This window comes from Protopterus annectens, chromosome 2.part0 (assembly GCF_019279795.1).
Source record: "Protopterus annectens isolate FY-2018-M chromosome 2.part0, PAN1.0, whole genome shotgun sequence".
Taxonomy (NCBI): domain Eukaryota; kingdom Metazoa; phylum Chordata; order Ceratodontiformes; family Protopteridae; genus Protopterus; species Protopterus annectens.
This window is the reverse complement of record NC_056728.1, coordinates 1,396,694,423-1,396,716,764: the sequence shown is the minus strand read 5'-3', so window position 1 is coordinate 1,396,716,764 and position 22,342 is coordinate 1,396,694,423. Positions and strand designations below refer to the sequence as shown.

At 37.7% G+C, this 22,342-nt stretch overlaps 1 protein-coding gene across 3 annotated transcripts in view; it reads left to right on the top strand.

The window, feature by feature from the left end:
* Positions 1-20,640, top strand: part of ETV1 (ETS variant transcription factor 1) — a 392,872-nt gene extending 372,232 nt beyond the window's left edge. For all 3 annotated transcript variants that reach the window (XM_044061623.1, XM_044061621.1, XM_044061622.1), the window contains one exon: positions 11,829-20,640. In XM_044061623.1, the coding sequence (XP_043917558.1) occupies positions 11,829-12,050 (222 nt within the window). In that variant the 3' untranslated portion in view covers positions 12,051-20,640. The remainder of the gene's footprint in view (positions 1-11,828) is intronic.
* The last annotated feature ends 1,702 nt before the right edge of the window (positions 20,641-22,342 follow it).

Below are 22,342 nucleotides of genomic sequence, written 5' to 3'. Positions count from 1 at the left end.
CTCCAACTATACTTTGTGGCATATTGTCTACTCAGAGGCGATCTCTGCTTTACATACAAGGCCACGTCAAACCCTGAGCTGTTGGACATGCTCCACTTAAAGAAATCCCAATCCCTCAGAGCCACACGTTCCAGGGATCTAAACCTTGTCCTCACAATGAACAAAACATGCTGGAAGGATAGGTTCCTGACCCAGAGACTCCTCATACTCTGGAATAGACTGTCCATACATGTCAAACAGAGTGCCTCCTTGGCCCTCTTCAAAATGAACCTTGATGATTGGATGGGAGATAGGAAATTCACCCCGGGGATCATGTCAGTCGCCCTGCTAGACAGGGGTCCACGGGAGTAAGCTCACCACCCTCACTGATAAACAGAGAATCTTCCTTCTATCTTAGTTAGGTCTGGGCAACACAGAAACTACAAAACAGCCCAGAATTCAGCAAAATCTGAAAACCGGACACTACTGGTTAAGAAAAGGCAGGAAACAAATAGATAGATTTTTTTTTTTCAAAAATTAAAGCAGATACAGTAATACAAACATTTCAAGGCAGTAAAATTGCTATCACACTTGTGTGTGTAGCCCTCAAGAGGTAAACAGTTGAAAAACACTTAAAAATGATCGGTTAAAGTGCAAACAGTATCAGAATTCAAAAAATAAAGTTCAAATAAGTTGCAAAGTTAATAAAAAATGCTCAGAATAGTGCGGTTAGCGAAGATAAGCAATAAAAAGCAAAACAGAAGTACTTAATCCACTCAAAGTCTCTCTTTTCTCTCTCTGCTTCTGCATGCTTTTTTGCTAAGGTCTCTGGCTTCTTCCTGCATCCCAAAGATATACAGACAGGTGAACTGGTAATCCTCTATCTCCTGTTACCCATTGTAGGATTGGTTCTGTATCTTGTAAGCTTTGCTTGCTGATGTAGGGTTTTAACTCTTCTGTGACCCTCAAAGGAATAATGTAAGCATTCCAAAATGCGTTTTTCATATTTCTTAATTAGGTGAACCCTCTGGATACAAGTATCCGTCCCTTTATATAAGGTAACCCAAGAGCATAGTCTCATTAAGTTACTTGCTGCCTTACACAGTAGACAAATAGAGGTGGAAGAAATCAAACACTGTACCCTTAACTACAGTAAGCAACTTCCTAAAAACTCAGATCTTTAATCCTTTGCATTGACTGCTTCAGTACCTCCATTCCTTGCACCTTATATATAATTTGAGTATTTATTGCATTACTGAATTGTCTTTAGTTCTGTCATGTTAGACTGGTCCTGCAGAGAAGTCATGGCATAGATATGCACCTTAAAATGCATTTTGCTCTTTCTCTGACTTTATGTGATCACAAAGTTAGCTTGTATAGCTAGTAGGGTATGGAGTATAAAAGTAAAGCTCCCCAGATGGTGGGAGAATTCAAGAGGCAGAACAATATCACTCCTACCCTCCATGACAAAGGTACTGCTGTGATGTAACTGCTCCTTGAGGGAGAGAGCAGTCTGTCCTTACTGCAGTGTTAGCGCCTGCTGATTTGGGTGTTATTTCACTTAGCTGTACTCTATTAGTAGCAGAATACATTTCATAGTAATACTGACAATGTATTTAGTTTCACTCTGTTGTGACTGTTTTTCTAAGACTTAGTAGACTTTAGAAAAACAAATAAATGAATGAACGAGTGATAAATCCATGCAGTATATGAAAAGCAGATAAATTGTTGAAGAGCTAATGTATATTTGAATACATTTTCTGTACATTTAATGTTTTCTACAGAGGTCAACAGCCAAAATGACCTCATTACATGATCTTGCAACTGCCTTAAATTCAGTCACATGCTCTCTGAATGTCATTTAATAGATGCCTTTACCAGAGAGCTCTGAGTCCGAAAAAGTGCATGTAAAGGCTCACATAAACCTTGTCAAGCATTGCCTATTTGAGATTTCACCTGGTCATGTTTGTTGTACTCATGTTTTCCCAGAATGCTGTTTTCTTCAGGGAGTTATTGGTGGCATAGGCTGTATATCTGCACCTGTGGTAATTCCGTTATTTTTAGTTTTAACTTTGTTTCATGTCTTTGCAAATGGTGAGTCGGTAAATATATAATTTGTAGCTGTTTCCCACAGGAGAGGTGCAGAGGGACCTTCCTCTCTCAAACAGTGCTTATTTTAAATTGTTTTGAAAGTTTGATGCCTTAGACAGTTTAATTCAGTGAGTTAGGGATTCCTAAGGGAATCACACAGGAATATCTTATTCCTTTGTTAAACACTGGAGTGGTTAGCAATGCATAGGACCCTTTCTTAACTCTTAAAAAATCTCACAGACATTTGTGGCTCACTTTCAGACTAATACTAATAGATATACAGTCTTCTCAATTTGAAGTTTCTGTAGCAAAGTTAAATTGATGTTTGAAAAGGTACACAGGGATTCAAGAACATTGTGGCCATGACTAGTGCTCTGCCTCCTCTGTCTATCATGTTTGCATGATGAGCCTCAGTTGTCATTAACAATGAAGTTGGCATAATGGTTATGGTCCTCATCTTCCATGCACAAGGTGCAAGGTTTGGTCTTGACCTCTGGCCATTGCCTCTTTTGGAGTTTGCATGTTCTCTCTGTGTCTATGTGGGTTCCTCCCACCTCCAAAAAGCATGCTGAGTGTTTCCATCTCAAACACATCAAGGAATGGAGCTGTAGGCAGAAGCACAGTCTCTTCATGGTGCCCTATAGGGGAAAGGTTGACTAGGCCAACCACTTTGGGCATCTACTGTGGTGCGCAGTATCCTAAAGGTAGAAGAACATGGATTACAGACTAAATGCCATGGCAGAAGTAGCCACTCAATGGTGTAAAATATGGCTTTAGGTGATTGGGTCGTGTTGACTAATGCTATCAAATGGGCATGGGTATTTGCCTGTGATAAGTGGGTTGAGGACTCGATCTACTCTGACCTGTGCCAAGGACCCATGTTATCAGTGGGAGGGGTGTATGTGCTTTTGCTGACCAGTGTGTTTGTCCGTCATAGGGCTCTTAGTCAGTACTGGCTCAGATGGTATCTACTTGCCCAGCTTGGTTTACATGGGACAGAGCTGTTGAACAGATGCCAGATGTAAAACCAGTCAACCTGCCAAACATGAATTAAGTATTGCTACACTCAGTGTAGGTTCACTGACAGGACAGAGCTTGGAAAAAGATGACATGATGGTAAGGAAAAGGTTGGACATGTCCAGGATGGAAGGGCAGTGCAGTAAAGCCATTAGCCTTGGATCCGGAGTCTAGTTCTCAGGAGTTGGCTAGGCTAGAAATGGTGTGGGAATTGTGGTGAGGGAGAGACTTCAAAAGGCAGTGAGAGATGTCATCAGAATTAGTGACAGACCCATGGTAATCAAACTCCAACCTAATGATAGGACAGCATTCATAATCTCAGCCTATGCTCCACAGCAAGTTTGTGATAGTGAAGAAAAGAGTGCATTCAAACAGCAGTTGCAGGACCTACTAGATAAAGCAGGACAACGTGAATTGATGTTAATAGTGGTTGGCCTGAATGCATATATTGGGACAGACAGAAGAGGATATGAGGACTGTCTGGATCAATATGGGTGGGTGACAGTCTAGCAAATGGCTTGATGGTGACCAACACAGGGCTCACCAAGAGAGACACTCACAAGGTCGCATGAAAGAGTGGCCAGTATGCAATTCAGGTAGATTTCCTCCTAGTAAATAAAGGGTACTTGAGTAGAATCAGTTATTGTAAAGTCATCCCCAGTGAAGCAGTTGGCCTACAGCAAAAACTAATAGCTGCCCCAACCAAGCAGTGATCAGAGAAGGCTCCAAGGTCAGCAGAGGCCAAGCTGAAGTCCTAGAAATTGAATAGAGAAAAATCACAGCATTTCAAGAATTACTCAGGTCTCTAGTACCTCAAGAAGAAGAGGAAATACCTGGAGTTGATGAAGAATGGCAACACCTCAAAAAAGCATGTGTGTGGACTATATAACAGAAATGCAACCTAGCCAGGTGTGAAAATAAGGTACATAAGGAAATCTGATAGAATGAAATAATAAGAAAGCAAACCATGACCTATGATAACACTACCTTTGGTGTCTAATCAATTATCTACTGGCACAGTTAGCATTATAACTTATTGCAGGTGAAGTAGTCAAATCCTGGCAGTTATACCTTATTTAATATGCTCAAACTGTCTAACAATGATGCTCACTTCATGTACCCATCTGGTGCTAGCTGAGGCCAATAAATATTTGCATATAGAACATGACCACCTACCTCTTTGCTATATAACAAGCAGTGCACTGGTACATCAGCAGTGCTCTTCAGGACCTGTCATGCACACTGCAATAACAAAAGAATGTGAAATGAAAGTCTTATATGGGAATATGTGATGTGTTTATTTAGTTTAACCAGATTAAAGGTTGGGAATTGAAGTATAGGAAATAGATTTAAATGTGAAGCAAGCAGAGGGTAGAATAGAAGGTGGGCAACTAAAGAATGAGCAGGATGGAGGCCAGGAAGGTGGGGCAACTTTTTTGGGGGGGTCAGGTACCCACTTTTTGATGCATAAAGAGAAGGTGTGCTGAAAAGGGAAGGAAATGATGTACAAGGAAGGTAAAAGGGTTGGTTTAGGTAGCAGGTGAAGGCAGACACAACTGACAAGGTGTGTGACAAAAATAAGGTAGGGAGAGCACAGTGGTGAAGGAAGCATAAGACAAACAGAGAGAACACAATAATCAGGGTGGGGGGGTATTGAACATGGACATAAAAGGAAGGGGATATCCAGCATGGGGTTAGGATGGATGTCCACAACTGCAGCCTCTGCTAACTGTGACCCAGTGAAAGATTACTTGCTTCCCTGGGTACAGTTACCGCTGGGTCCTGTCTCAAAATGTGGAGACAGTGTTGGACAGGGGAGTAACTCAACAAGTTGCTGGAGGAGATTCTCCATCTGGCTGACTTGGGTTCTGAGGAAGTCTGGATATCAGATGAAAGCGCTTAACCCTTTTGTTTTGGATTTATCTTTGTTGATTTTCAATAAACCGCTTTTATCCCTGGACAAGCTGTGGATTTCTTGGGCTGACTGTGGGCTGGTCGGAATCTGTGTTTTGCTACAGTGTTTCTGGATTTTGACTTGGGCATTAGCCCTCCTGTTGATAATCTTCCCCAGAATGACTGCCAGTCGCCCATGGGTGACAAAGGTTTCACCTCCATGGCAGAGCTACCAGCAGGTCCAACTGTCTCAGCATCCAGTACAAGGATACATTTAGTGGTTGCTGCAGGTAGGGTAGGAGGTGTGGAGGTGACTGTGGCAGACTGGAAAGCAGATGTTTGGGATATTTCTGGTGGTGGTGCTGCTGCTGTTGCCAGGCTTTCCTGAGGGATGGGTGCAGCTCTTGATACCTCTGCGTAAAATAGCAAAATAAATGGAGAGAAACACAATAATAAAATAAATGCAAGTAATAGAAAGTTCTAAACCTGCTACAACTGAACCTATCAAGCATGCTTGCTATTAATTGTTGTTGTAGTTCTTTACCATAATGTAAAATAAGCTGGACAATACTTTTAAGCATTTTGGGATGGTGTATTGAACATGGCAGTGTAAGGGTAAGGCACCATAAACATTTTTTAGCAATTTCTTAAGTACGAAGATGAAGATGCTCAAATATACAAGCAGTGCAGCTCCACTGCACTGCATTTATATGCTTATGGGTCACTCTGCCATCTTGTTTTGCCTCATTAACATACACAGATGTGCTCATTTTAATAATGTTTCTCAATGCCCTCTTATTATATGAACATTAGCATATACTGCACCACAACATGCTGCTTGGCCTGTTCACGTCATGGAGCTTTTTGTTTCTGAATTGCACATAACCTATGTGTGGCCTAATTGTCCAAAATTCGCTTATCTTGGTGTGGCAAACTTTTTTGAAATTTGCCCCATGTTACCATCTCCATCTACTCAATACAAATGCAAAGGAAAAGGATGCCTACTGAAAACCTAGATTCAGAAAAGACACATTAATTAAAAATAAAACACACTAGAGTCACAGGTGACACCAGAGAGATGTGACACACAGCACTGGCATTTTGTTGACTGCTACTTCCATATTGAACTGTGGTATTTGCACAGCAAGAATGGAAAGCACATTTATGCCTTTGTCATTGAAGGAAGGAATGGCATTTCACAATCTCTTAATGGTGTATCAGAGTGTAAAAGACAGTACTGTCTAGTGCTAAACTGTACCAGATGTTACAATCCCAGTGAAGTACTGCTTAGAATAGGGGAGGTGCCTTAAATGTAATGCAACTCAACACATTATAAGGATGGATGCACATGAAATGTTAAGAAGTTTGATGGACATAAATAAACAATGGTATGTATGGATGGAAAATCCTGCTGACAAAAGAAAAAAAATATTATCCTTTACTTCATTTATGTACAGCTGAGTATGCACAATATCTATGCTGTAATTTTACCCATTTTGACAAGCTGCCTTTACATTTCATTTTATGTGTCAAAAACATATACATTTTTTTTATTTTTCTGAATAATTTAGTTTAGCATGTGGTCCCATGCTTCCCCCAAAGACAACAAAGCTATAGAGCTATTTCACTGTTCCCTGCTGTTTGCTCAACAGTGGAAGAGGTGCTGCGGAGAGGTTCTGAAAAGGAATAAAGAGTTTATTTCAGTGTCCTGCTGTCTACTCTACAGTGTATCAGCTACAGGATCATGCTTCTGTGAAGGAAGAAAGGGTTTATCTTGCATGGTAATGTATTTTTCATTAGGTTATATCTTTGAAACTGTAGCACCTTTGGTGCTGCAATCCACTCATGATGCTACCATGGGTGACCCTGTCTGTGCATCATAGCCAAGCTTGCTGTTTTATTGTCATAAAATTGTTTTGATACTAGAACTATAAAAAGAAGACTAAAATGGCATTCAAGGTATGGATGCTGCCTTGGTCTTTCTGTCATGGTTGCAAGGCTGACCAGGGATTTCATCAAACATCTGGCTGCATCTAAGAAAGCAGTTAACAATTTTCCAAATAAAGTTGGCAGCCATGAAGCAAACACAAAAACAAAAATCTAGTTTTGCCTACCTTATAGGTGATATAATTTGAGTGATATCAATTTATTTTGCAGCTTCCTTTATTATGAGACTATAAGCAAAAGTGGAGAGAAGAAAATGTGTCGTATGTCTTTCCATGAATTTTTTTCCACTGGATGGAGTTTATCCAGCACTGTTTACCTCAGTGTCAGGATTTGGTAGAGTATCTAATTGACTGCAGCAAAGCCTCATTATAACCATAATTTCTCAGACTTCTTTTCTTTTCAAAACAATGAAGATTTTCCAGGGCCAATGTTCATTATTGCTGGTTGCGAACCAAAAGCTTGTGGTTTGAAAAATGTGGACTGATGGAAATAAAACTAGTAGTTTTGTATCACATGAAGATGCAGCTGTCAAGTGCTGACCAGCTGGTGTTGACTGCTTCCAGTGCAAAGTCATTTTTTTCCACTAATGATGGTGCATATTACTACTACTACAAAGCTGCTACAGCTGCAAGTTTTACCAAACGCACCACAGAAGCTGCTCTACTTTCTGACATCCAGTTCATCAGTTGGATCCTTGATCAGCAATGTTTGGTAGCATCATGTTCATCACATTTGCAGTACACCAGAGTTTAATTAACTGCAGCACATGCATGTGCATGAACATACCAATAACCAGTCAAATATATTCACACATACGCATACACACACACACTCACACATACAGACATGCATACACACACACACACACCAGCATATACATACTCAGTCACACAAGTATATATACATACATACATGCACACATATGCATGCACACACATACAGTGATAGACATGCATGCATACATAGACTGACACAAGTACTCATACTCACATATGCACACACACACACACACACACACACACACACACACACACACACACACACACACACACACACACACACACACACACTGCATAAGTTACAGCTAAGTTCATTTAGTTATCTGTCTTACTCAAATGCATATTGTACTGGCATTTAAAAAACACACCATTTCTATTTTTTATGTATAATCTGTATGTAACTACTTCCATCTTTCAGGGAGTGTCATATCTAACATTGAACAGTCACAAAAGTGAACTACAGAAGAGTGATCATAAATCTAAAATGATTGAAAACATCAAGAATTAAAACTCACAAATCCTCTACAACAAACATTCTAGTCCTGCCCCCACGCTGTAATTGTGTTGCGCTCACAGTAATGGTAGCTTGAACAGCGTAAGATTCCATCACTACCTTATCATGTTAAAGATCACAGCTCTGCTGTCATGCCTAAGGAGAGAATCAGTTTTATAAATCACTTCTAGGTATGACAAAGGAATAAAATGCAGTGGGAAACTAGAGATCAGTAGAGCATATTTTACCTTAAATGAGAGAAATGGTATGTAGCAAAAAAGAAAGCAAATAGAATAAGTTTGAAATTTTTAAAATGGGTTATTTTTTCCTCACACAGCATTGCTACATAGTATGTTGTACCCTACAGATATACAAAGATGATGGTGGCTAGCAAAATAATCCTGCTGGCTGTGATCCATAAATGAAGGAACACTTCACCAACTAAATTAGTTAGAGGCAGCATGATATATTTACAAAGCACATACGACTGTTTCAGGAATGTTCCAGGACTGAAATAACTGCCTTGCAAAGCTAAGTGGATGCCCAGAACAACATGTTTGAGCAACAAGGGCCATGTTGCTCTATGTTCTGCAGAAATAAACACAACTTTTTTTTTTTTTATTTTAGATTTTTATTTTGATGCCCTGCCACTTGCTCACCATTCATTCCCTGTAAGGTGGGATCTGATCATGGAGGTGTCACACCTGTCCAGATTTTTGCAAAATGTCCAGATTTTGCCTAATATTTTTGGCCTGTTCCTCATAAAATGTATGATCTTCTGGCAACTTCATATCCTTGAAAAATGTATGCTAATACAAATCTTGTCATTATAGCCAGTTTCTAAGTTTATAAGAATATTATGTAAAATATGTCCCTATTTTTGTGCTGTTGTTCCCCATTACTTTAGGCTTTGTTCAGATTTCTTCTGCTAAGAGGTTGAGAAGTATGGGAGCTGTCATCCTGGTAGCCACTAGTGTATTTTAATATGCTAACTAACCCACCCCATTGATAATGCCTTGGGCTCAACATCGCCATGAGAAGATCATCTGTGCACCTTCTAATAAGGTGCACCCAATGCTGATATGCATCTAGAAGGGCTATTGCATTGGCTTGGGTGGACCCAACCACATCCTTTACGCAGGCTTGTTCTCAGAAAAGTGGCTTTCACCACTGCCCTAGAGTGTCAGGTTACCACTTGGGGATATGCCTGTATAACCCTCCCTTCCAGGCAAGTCAAACATGTCTCTCCCACCCCTCAGGAGAATTCCTGCCCGTCATCTGAACCAAACAGAATTGTTTTCCGAAGTACTACAGCATTTACATGTTCCAAGAGCCAGTGCCTTAAAATCAAATGAGCAAGGGCTTCTATTTCAGAACATTTCTAGTACCAAAGAAAAAGCCTTCTTGGAGACCCATACTAGATTTTTTCCTCTCCAAATTTGTTTGTGAAAGTACCAAAATGCAAGGTGTTGCTTCTCGAGACTCTGTTAACCCTAATTCCTCCACTTAGTCTCATGGTAACATTAGTCTTAAAGATGCTTATCATCATAGTCCCATAGCTGTAGGCTTTTGGATTTTTTTCAGACTCTGACTCTGGCTCATATTTTCAGTTCTCTGCATTACCCTTTGTCTTACTTACAGCTCCAAGGGCATTTACAACGTATGTAGCCCACATCATAGCTCACTGCAGGCTAAACAGAATATGCATATTTTCTTATTCAGACAACTTGCTTATCTTTGCAGAGTCTTCTCCCAGATGTCAAGAGTCCTTAGATTGGGTTATGTCACTGCTGAAAAATCCTTGGTTCCAGATAATTGTATAGAAATTATCCTTGACTCCGTCACACAAGGATTGTGTTCCTGGGGTTCCTCTCAGCAAAAGGCTTTTATGGCACTGAAGGGGGATTTTTATCTGGAAATTTACCTGAACTTTTTCAATCAGTCTCAGACTTCTGCATGAGAATTTCACAGGACTGTATGGATCATGGCTTCTATGATTCTTATGATTTCCTCTTGCCAGGTTCCACATGAAAAAGATTTGATGGTTTATCCAAAAAAAAAAAACCACATGGACCCAACATTTACATTCTCTGGAATACCAGATTGCAGTTTTGGGCTTTGTAAAAGAGGAACTGCTTTGGTGGACACACCAAATATGAATCCAGGTCTTCCTTTTTTTCCTCAGACCCCAGTTCAGTCTCTCTCTTACTGCAGGTGCCTCATATTTTGCTTGCAGAGCTGTTTCCAAGGGGTAAAGGTGCAATGCCAGTGAAATTCTTAAGACAGACCAAAGCACATAAGTGTCAAAGATATATTGGCTGTGATCCATGATTTGAAATATCTTCACCATCTATGGGCCCCAGGATATCTACAGGTGATAGCAGGCAGCATTACGGTGATGTGGTACATAAACAAGCAAGGGGGTACCAGATCTTGCTGTCTGTGCAGGATTCCCATCATAGATTCAGAAATGAATACTTTGCAGCATTCATTTTGGCCAACCAGTACACTTTCTGGTAGTAGCCGTCATTAGTGGGTGCACAGAAGTGTGCACTCACAGTGGAAAAATGTTGTTAATTCCCATATTGATGCAAGTAACTTATCACCCTGCCCAGTGGGTGGAGTTAGGCTATTCAAGATGTCATCACTGGGATACCCTTAAGGATGTAAACAGCCCTAATGGCCACCAGCATGATGACCCTTCCAGGCGGCTCTTATCTGAAAAGCTCTGGGGACTCCCCACTATAGCTGAATAAATAGGCTTAATGGTCAGCAGGTATAGATGCTAAACAAACATCAAAATGTTATTTATACCTCATTCTTACACGCTTCTTCAAGTCATACTATTCCTGACGATATTAAATGTTTAAAAAACTATGTATCTTCATAGCAGTTTAATTTAAGTGTTAATATTCTTATTTTCCCGCTGGTCATCATACATAGGCGCTGGAAGCTGTTGACATTTTTACACTGTACATAAAAATAGTTATCTCGTAAAGTAATGTTTTCAGATGTAAAACTGGCTTTAAGAGATGAATTCATAAATATCGGCTTAAAGATTAAATGACCTTCATTGGCTGAGTACATAGCATTTTGTATTATTACAAATTATTTCTATTTTATTTTTAATTGTTGAGTATTTGTAAACTGGGTAAATCTACAAGGAACAAGGGTGCCTTTTCATGGCAATCTAGGAGCTCTGTCTGCTTAAGTAGCCTGCTAAAAGACACATAGTAGCCAAATGGAGACTGAGTGAATCAAACCAAGAACTACAAGATGAAGCTGATTAGTAGAAAACAATTCATTTTCATTGCTCCTTTCTGAAATCTGTACATATAAGTCAAAATGCACATTTTGAAATATTTTGAAATATCTGCATGTCCATGCTGTCTTCACACTGATTTTGTTTTATGACGTTGCAGTGTTCAAAATGGCAAGGCAATACTAACTTATACTGTTAAGTACAATACTGAAATAAGCCCTGTACTGAGAACAAGGTATACTAACAGATGGGATAGTAAAATAAAACGAAACACCACTGTTTGTAAGGTACAAGTAATGCAAGTGTAGGACTTGTATTTTTTATTGTGACAAATTGTTATTTAGTGACTTGTGATTTTTTTTTCCAGGTAGCTGGAGAGAGGTACGTCTATAAATTTGTATGTGACCCTGAAGCACTTTTCTCTATGGCCTTCCCAGACAACCAGCGCCCTTTGCTGAAGACAGACATGGAGCGTCAAATCAATGAGGAAGACACAGTTCCTCTCTCCCATTTTGATGAGAGTATGGCTTACATTCAAGACAGTGGCTGCTGTAATACACATCCATACAGTGAGGGATATGTATATTAACAGAAGCTGAAATAAGAGAACATGTGCATTTGCATATGTTGGAATATCTTGCTGATTTATTTTGAAAACAAGTCTGGGTTTTTTTTGCCCTAAAACACTAGGTATACATATGTGTATGTATGCCTGTATGCGTGCGTGTGTGCGTGTGTGTGTGTGAGTGTGTGTATATAAATATATATGTATATATAAAAATTCACCCTTGTTTTATGTCTTAATTTTTCCTATCACAGTTCTCCTAGAGTCCGGTGAGGACAGTGCACTTTATGGGGGAATTATGAAAATAATAAATGGTAAATAATAACTCTACAAAGTTTATGTTATTATAACAAAAGAAAGGGTGGGAATACATATTTGCCTAAGCTTCACTAGGTCTTTTTGAGGGTGGGGTTTATTACTTCGAAGATGTATTGATTTTGTCTTGCACCTGCGCTAATGATGTACAGCTTTGCTTGTTTAAGTAGCATGGTTAATTCTGTTTATATGAACTACTGTAGGTCATAAACGGGACTATATATGATTTCTTTTCTGGCAGCCAAGCTTATTAACTTAATGCCACTCAGCTAAACTGCTATTGGCCTGGTAATCTAGTCATCATTTTTATTTCATGAAATTAGACGTTATGCTTGTATTGGAAGAGAAGGTTGCATCTTTCATGGCTTCTTGCACTGAAAATAACTTCTTTGTGTGACATTTTCAAACCTACTTATTTGTCTTCTGTATTTGACCTCATTTCTATGTCTGCTGGACATATTTTTAATCAAAGTGCTCTTAAACATAGACAATTTGCTGGGAGTTGCACACCGTGTTTGCAACAATATTGTTGTTGTTGTTAAAACCAGCTCACCAATGTCTCTGTTATTATGTGGAAGATAAATCGGGCATCCAATAAAACTGATATAACCCATCCCCATGGTTTGCCAACTTCATATTTAGCTAATATTATTGTGAACAGAGTTTGCGATCCCATGCAAGATAGATTGTAGGTAGATTTGCCACCACAATAAAAAAAAACTCATCAGTGTGTTGCCTGTTTAATCTTTCAGGTTGTTATCACTAATATGGCTTGTCATACTCAATGTCCTTTAACTGCTCTATAATTAGATTTTTGTAGTAGAATCCTTATGGTAGAATTAGTACCACAAACTTGCTGCACCTACTTTGAATCAGCAGCCTTTCAGGGAAAGTGGTGATTACACAACCCTAAATCTAACCTTTTCCTCTCACCTGTATCAGACCAGTTTGTGTTTAAAATTCCAACTAAGATTTTACTGCAGCTGTTCTGCAAAACTGGAAGATGACATATATATCAGTGACAGTGAGAGGACATTGATTCCAGTGATTGAGAAATGACATAGATAGCAATGACATGGAGATAATCACTGAATGTGAAATGATATAAATATTAGTAACTGGGACATCACATAGACTGTGGCTGGAAGATGATACTGACACCTGTGGCTGAGAGATGATACAGATATCAGTGACTGAGAGATGACACCATATCAGTAGCTGTCAGAAGACAGTAACATCATTGACTGGGAGATGACATCATATCAGTAGCTGTCAGAAGACAGTAACATCATTGACTGGGAGATGACACCATATCAGTAGCTGTCAGAAGACAGTGACATCACTGAGTTGGAGATGACACCATATCAGTAGCTGTCAAAAGACAGTGACATCATTAACTGGGAGATGACACCATATCAGTAGCTGTCAGAAGACAGTGACATCGCTGACTGGGAGATGACACCATATCAGTAGCTGTGAAAAGACAGTGACATCAGTGACTGGGAGATAACACATATATCAGAGGCTGTAACATGACAGTGATAGTAACTGGGAGATGACACATATCAATCACTTGGATATAACACATAACTAGGACACGAATAACATTGTGACCCTGCTAGTTTCCATCATAAAGGCACAAACATGCATTCTTCCTATCTGGATGAAGTCACCAAATTCACATCCAGAGACTAGAGTGTTGCTAAAGATAATGGATGCTTTGCCATAAAGCAGTTTTTCATTAAACCTTTGCTTTATGAGTATTCCTTATTTGGAAGAATTGGTGAGGTTTCAGTGGTATAGAATAACTGGACTTCATTCTCAGCAAGCTCTTTGCCAAACAAAATAACTCACTGAATTCCTCTTAAACCAAATTCTTTAACAGTATTTAAAAATTAGCTTTCCAAGGAGCCTATGAATCAATGTCCTTAGGGGCTATTTTACCAGCTTATCCTTAGAATCACTGGAAGTGTCATTCAGGTCAGTGTAAAAATTGTGTGCTTCTCTACTCAGACTTTTCACATTAGGTCATAATCTAAATGTTTCAAAGAAATGAAGTGCACTGTTTAATTTACATTCACAGATTTTTCACATTAGTTTATGACTAGATGCTTAAATTACAGAAAGTGTACTTTTCCAGTCTATGTTTTGCAGTATCCCCATATTTTTCATCTGATGTGTGTACTATATCCCCTTCTTCCATTTCTCATATAATGATTACAGTACTAAACAAATGTCTAGCAAATGTGATAACATTCAGGTTCTCCAGTGTCTAATACTGCAAACAGCTCCTTCAAATAGAATCAGACATGGACCATCGTTCCTATTCTTATAGTAATAATGTGTTCACTGATAATTTACATATTTGTTTCAGCCACACATGCCCCCTACTCAGTATTCAGGTAGTTCCTAGCATGTCTCTAATGTTATCATGACACTAAACAGACTCCATTCCCATCTTCCACAGACAGAGAAAGCAGTTTATGGGTATTCTTCACTTTTTCCATAGCTAAGAGTTTTGATTCCACTAACCATTTTACAAAGCCGGACTATAGGTTTCATACGCAGATATATTGCCGGACACTTAGGCTGTTTTTTATCTGCATAAACAGACATTTTGGGAACCATACCTAATTCTGGAGCAATCAGCTACCACCTTGCCATCTTCTTTCTCCAATACAGTGTCCAGAAATGCAGGTACTGACAATTTTCTTTCTAACTGTTTAGCACTGAATAGGCATACAGGGACTGCTCATGGATTTAGAGTGATAAATATTGAAATCAGTGAAACCTGAGTGGCCCTTCTGGAAAATAAGTTGTAAAATTAATTGTGCTAGTAAAATGTATATGAAAGTATGCTTCTACATCAACATCAAGTTAGCTATGCCTAGAGGATTTTTATTTCTGCACTTCTGCAGTAAGAAATGTTATAATAATTATACTTTATCTGCAGACAGAGTGGTACCTGCTAGTCAAATGTGCTAAGTGGTGTAGATTAAAATCACTTTTCAAATAGCCTTTAATGCATTCCATCTCTCATATGCTTTTATGTGTGGTTATAGCAGAAGGCCATCCTTCTACTTCTGATAACTGCTTTATCCTTTACAGGGCAGTGGGGGTCCTGAACCACATCTCAGCAACTTAGGGATGCAAGGTTTGGAAGCTAATTAAAGCATATTCCAGAAAGAGCACTAGTCTTTAGTAAGACACACTCACATCATATGCATGCCAACAGACAATTCGGAGCATCAGCACTCACCCTTCTTCATGTCTGTGAGAGGTGGCAGGGAATCTAGTCATCCACAGAAAACCCACTCAAATACAAGGAGTACTTGCAGACTCCACACAAGAAGCACCCTGGCTGAGAATTGAATTAGCAATCCTTTCTATGAGTTGCAGCATAACTCACTGCACCCTTGTGCCACCTGGAAGCCAACCCTATCTTATGTATATAAAAACATCCAGTTTATTTATTTTTATACCCTGTATACCATTTCAAGTAAAACATTATCATGAGTAATGCTTGTTAAATGGTAATTCAGCCATTCCCTCCACCAGTCATTACAACCCATGAACTTAAATGCAAATCTGTTGAATGCACACACTTGTTATGCTCACAATGTTCTTAAGTCCATGTATTCTTTTTATCAATTTATCAAAATGCTGTTTCTCCTCTTCAGTACATACTTGTGGCATATACTAGCTGTAACATTTCCTTAGATATTGATACTTTTTGCTATATACTGTAAACAACATTCCATCCATTATGAAAGATTGTTCTGTAACCATCAAAAAATGATATCCGTACTGACAGATGAATCAAATTCCATTTTTCAGTCAAGAAGGTGATGGTGTGTGATATTCCCCAGTATCCATAATCATTTTCCTTTGTGTACATAGGCTAAATTGATGCCATATGCTGATGAAATGTTGAGAATCCATATACACAGAATCACTTATCTTGTCTGGCATATTTCCTGTATTTTTTTAAAGATAATGTAACAATATTAATAAGAAAAAAATTCTTGCCACCAAACACAGCCTTCTTTATGATCACTGCATCAGCAATTCATATGTAGTTACTTGGCTGCATTCAAGGAGACCATTAAGCAGTATAAGTCAATTTCCCAATTGTCAGAAAGTACTGTCTGGTGGCTTGCTCAAAGTCACACAGTAAGTAGCTGAAGGCTGAAACAGAATCAAACCCTGTACCACAGGAAGCAACACATTAGCAAGCAATAGTCTTAATCTTCTGTGTTAACAGCCAAATGCACTAGTAAATACAATGCTGTTTTCAAATGCCTTTTTGCATAACATTGACATGTAGATAGATCGGCTCTGCTCATTGGTCTACAGGTCTGAATCCAGGGTATGGGCTGTTAGTTGCTTTCCATACATGTAAAATGTAGGTATGGAAGACTGGCAATAAGTTATAGGTTTGCCAAATAAAAGTATCCTTTACTAACTTCAGCTGATACTGGCACAAGGTAACAACAGAGTGACTGTCCTGGCACCTATGTCTCTAATGGATCCAGTCAACCTGTAAATGGTTCATCTCCCAGGCCCCTTCTTGTAAATGTTTCATCTCCCAAGCCCCTGCTTACACTTATCAAGGCTACCAGAAGTTATTAAAGATATAGTATGCACAGCTAGGCTTAAAAAGGCCCTTGTGGTCATTAGCCTAGTAAACACCTATGAACCTCTACATCATCTGCCAGGGAAGTGGCTGCATTTTGTATAAGATTTATGGTATTTGCACTCAGTCCCCAGACATACTATTGTAGATTGTCAAGTATGGAATGCTTAGGGTTCAGTTCTTTTAAACATGTTAAAGCTTGTAAGCCTTCTGGTGGTAGTATCTTTGTCTGAGAGATCTTAAGGATTTTATATTGTACAGAACTTGAAGCTGTTAACATGTTAAGATGATATTTCTGACAGTCTGGTTATCATTCTTTGTATCAAGATACAGGAAGAAGTCTCAATTTATTTTTGGAGTACTACTAGGATACTCATTAAATATAGACATTACACATTACGTAACTGAAAGTATATTTGTTGATATGATTTGTGGTTTTCTATTGATAACCCACTTAGGTTTATACGAGGAGGAGAAAAACTTAATCAGAGAGTTCCTGTAAGCACGCTGCTTCTATGGAGCTGATTGAAATCTTTGTACCACCCTTATAACTAGTTGACAGTCAGAAATCTGCTGTGTTTTCCTTCTCTTTAGTGATCAGACATTGCTGATATGATTGCTCATAAATATAATATAGTATTCTACTATGGTCTTTTAGTAAGAAGTAGAGCTCAGGGAAATTAAATCTAAAAATATATATCTCCTGTGCATAATGCATTTCGGTTTTAAAGTGAGTTGCAATGTAGACATACCAAATGTAAGTAAAAAACCTAGTGCAAGTCACTGTATAAGTCAGTTATTAGTGACACTAAAAGATATGTGGTTGCCATGTTAACCTAGCACTTCTAGAGGCAATAATGCCTTTCATACTTGCATTATAAACAGTTAAAAGCCTGCCTCACAAAACTGCAGACAATTTTGCAAATATGTCACTTTGTGTATTGTGTTAAACGTTGTACAAAAAGGAAGGATTGCCTATAACTTGGCCAGACCTTTGCTAAATTCTAAAATGCTTTATCTTGTAAGAATAATGATAACATGATGTGCTGGTTATCCCCCGTAGAATCCAAGAAAGAGAAAAACAAGTAGTCTTCTGATGGAATGTGGCACAGCAAAGAGAGGAATATTGGAACAGGCATAGCTTTAGCAAAGAGGCTGAAACAATTGGGGAGAAGCATTGTACAGGTTAGACTGGGCTGGCACACCACATTAAGATTTGGAGCATTATGGTAATACAGGACATTTCCTGACAAAGGCAACATTTTAATTAATGCACTTTGATTTGCATCCCTCTACACAATGTTGGAGGTGCTTATGATCAAATCTTTCTTCAGTGAAATAAAAACTCACCAAAAAAATCAGTACACTTTGCAGTATTTGAGTTGTGGAGCTCATCTTATTTATTTTTATTTTTTTGGCCCATGCGTCTATCACAGAGTCCAGTAACCATGATTCATGCTATTTGGGACAGATGAGCTGTTTTGAATTCCACAAAGCAAGTGTAACTTCTGAATGTGTAGCCATGAAGGGTGTGTAATTTCTCCCAAGAAAATGAAAATTAAATCATGATTATGCAGTAAAAGATACAGAAGAAAATAATTGTTTAATCTGTAAATCCAGCAACAATATAAAAATAGAAATGTTTTAGTGTTTTATGTGTTTAGATTTAATATGATAAGAATGATTTTTGTTATCATGCAAAGCCTTTAATTTCAGTTTTGCAGATACAGAGAAGTAACATGTTTTCTTTTGTTAGGGTGGAAATAAAATTATATTTTTTGTTACATGAGTATTTGTTCAAGAAAAATGCAGCAATTAATTAGGTTAATTATAACAAATGTTTGCTACACAATATATGACCATACACCATGTTTTTCAAATAATTTAAAATTTTATAATGTATTTATGTATCTGTTTTTACGATATACCTAATCAGTTTTTGTTTGGCCACAGGGCCAGTTTTCTTAAATATTACAAACTTCTTTTATCAATCCCTTCCACATTTCCTACAGAGAAAAAAAAACATAACAGCACATCCTTTTGTAACTAGTCCTACATTATTTCCTTAAACCAGAATTAACACCACTAAACCACATTTTTATTTATTGCTGTAATCACTGCAATCACTCTGAAATTTGCTGATGAAAAATAAATACTTTATTAGTAAACTCTGGGGTCCCAATTAATATGCATTTAAGCTTCTTATACTGTTATGTTAAAATATATAAATATTAGATTATACTATTGCTTTTGCTGCCATCTCTTTGTGTAAAATTCTATCTGATGCAAGGTTTACTAAGGCAATTGTAAGTAATGCTGTAAGTATTGGTTAGTATATTAGGATAAAATGTAATAGATGACTTGACATGTTTATTGCTTATAATGTAGCATTCGCTGTAGACCTTATGGAAGCAACTTCTAAGATACAGCAACTAAGGAAGAGTAACATTTGCTGATGATAGCCATGCTGAATGCACATTTTGGTGGACTGGAAACTACATACACAGCTGCTGCTCTAGACTGACCACAGAACACATCAACTCCTCTTAAGAAATAGTGCTGGCACTGATATATAACTTACTGATTATTTGGTATTATTGTTTAAACGATACTCAGAATTACAGCTTTATACAGCATATTTTGTATGTTCTCAGAAAAACAATAAAAGTGAGCAGCCTGATTGTATGGTTCTGTTTTGTATGTGGCAGGTGGTAGTAAAACATGGCTGGTGGTCACAAAAGCACTTCATTATTTTATGCATATGAGGCAGTGATGTGTATGCATCATATTAATTTCAAACATATGTACTTTTATTTGCAAGTAATACAAAAAAATGCATCTCATGAAAGCAGAAATATTCTCTCGGAATCATTTGCAGCAAGCTTAATTACAATCCACTAATTTACGAGGAACAATTTTACGTTGAATATACAGTTGTTTAAAGCTTCACAGGGTAAGGCAAACAAATCAAATCCTGATCTCATTATTTATGGAAAGTGCAATGATCTGTAAATATTTTTTATTAGAAAGTTTTGTAATGTTTTATAGAATTGATTTTAAATTGATCAATGAAAATGATTAATTGGCCAGAAAGGTAAATCTTGGTAAGTTTCTATTGTCAAGAATAAATGAGCATAAATAAAATCTTTATTCTTAATTCCCACTGTATAAAAACGCATGTAGTATTACATATTTAAAATATTTCAGAAAGGAAAGGATTCCATTATAATTTGTCAGAGATTAAACATTTATGTAGAAAATAAATCATTGTTGAGGATGGAAATATGTGTAAAATGGTAGTAACTTCTTGACACTCATTCCTTTATTCCATATTTAACCCTTTCAGGATAAATGAGGTCTGTGGGATCTTTCACTAATACGCATTACCCTGTAGAGGTACTGTATAAAAAGAATTTTAAGTTTACATCAGATTGTTATTAATATAATTTGTCATAACAGACACATTGCTAATTGATTTCTACAGGAGCTATTACTTTATTCTGATTATTATTTTATGACTCAGTTCTACTATCATAAATCACTTGTTTATGAATGTGGAACTGTTTAATGGAAGGAAATGTTTGAAAAAAATCTGTAATAAAGAATATGCCTGGAACTCAAACTATTTTGATTATTTATTAAAAAGTATTTATCACAGACATACTCCTGGTTGCATCTGTTGTATTTTTTGCATATTTGTTAATTTATTTAGTGATTAACTGACAGCATTTTTACAGCATCCTATATCCTCTGCTGAAAGATCAGATCTGTTCATTTTGAAGTCTAGTATTTGGCAGTTTGGATTTTTAATTATTCAAAATGTTTGAAAATTATTTAACCATCTTTGTTAAATGCTTCCATTTAGAATAATGAAAATGTAGTATCATGACTGATTTTTAAAAGGCATACTGCTTAATCTAAGGTAGTAATCAAAAGATAGTGCACAATTTGATGTCATAATATATAAATATGCAGCTGTACTTAGTGTAGAACTTTAATTTGATTAGCTGAACTGCCCGAGTCAAATGGATGTTAGCAATGCAAAAGAGAATCATGTTTCTAAGTGGTATCTGTTTGCTTGTGAATTAACTTCTTTCTGGGAGTTTAGAGAAAAGAACTGAGCACAGGTCTTGATCTCATTTTCAGTGACTCGGTGTCTGTGACAGGCCTACACAAAAATTTTAGTATACTGATAAGATGTTTTGTGTTACCGTCAGGCATATACTTATGCACCTGGGAAATTTAAATGCAAACACAGTTTTTTTTTCCCGGTCTTACTGTAATGAAACATAATAGTTCATTGTTTAATGAATGAGCAGTATGGCACATCATACTAGATACGGTGACAACTGTACAGTTGTATTTGGATGGGTAAAGGTGTGCAAGACAGAAATTTAAGACTGGGATCAGTGAAATGGAAAAGAGCTGCATATCTGGTTTACTTTGGCCATGGGACTTATGATAATTATATATGAATTTGTGCCTCAGATTGCAAAAGTGGTCAAATGCTCTGATGTCATGTGGCCAGTCACTACATTTTTGTACCCAAAATGCAAGATTAGGATAAAGCCTGAAGTGCAGCAATCTTTATTTGATTGTGACTCACTGCATTATATTCTTTTTCACTGGAGAAAGTGAAATGTCTAGTTTGGTAATGGGCTCATTATCTGACTTATATGTGATCACCTCATGTAATTGTAATCACAAATGTGTAAAGTCCTCAAAATGAGAACAAAATTTAGGTGGAAGAAACAAAAATATCACATAAAAAAATGGCAGGATTAAGCACCCTTGCACCCACACTCCCACTATTTATATATACCAACTCCAGTTTCATGCCATATTGGGAAAAGAGAAATTTATGGTACACATGCAATTTATCCTTCCAAAGAAAGTCCAGTCAGGTGCATACTAGTGCTCAAACAAGTACGTGCCAATTACTAGTGTTTCAAAAACAAGTCTGACTTGCTTGGTAATGCCACAGTTGCCATTTAACTAATTCACTATTAGACGCCATTATTAGGTTTGCTTCATCTCTGCCAGGAATCCAGTCTCAAGACAAAAGTAATTTACATTATATAGCTAATTAACTGATCATATGACTGGTGATACTTTGCAGATGAGGGTCTCCAATGACTACCCTACCCTACAATTATCCATGGCATTTATCAGTACTGAGTGCAGTCTGTTTTCCTTAAATGAGATCCACTGTCAATCTGCTCATGGTATGCTGGCTACCTTTGCCAAGTGTGATGTATACTGGTCTCTGATGATACAGCTGTAGTATTTGTTCAGTGTTCTACCTAGACCTGCATAGCAAGGTTGTACAGTGGTGATACATAAGAAGCACAGTACCCTAAAAAAT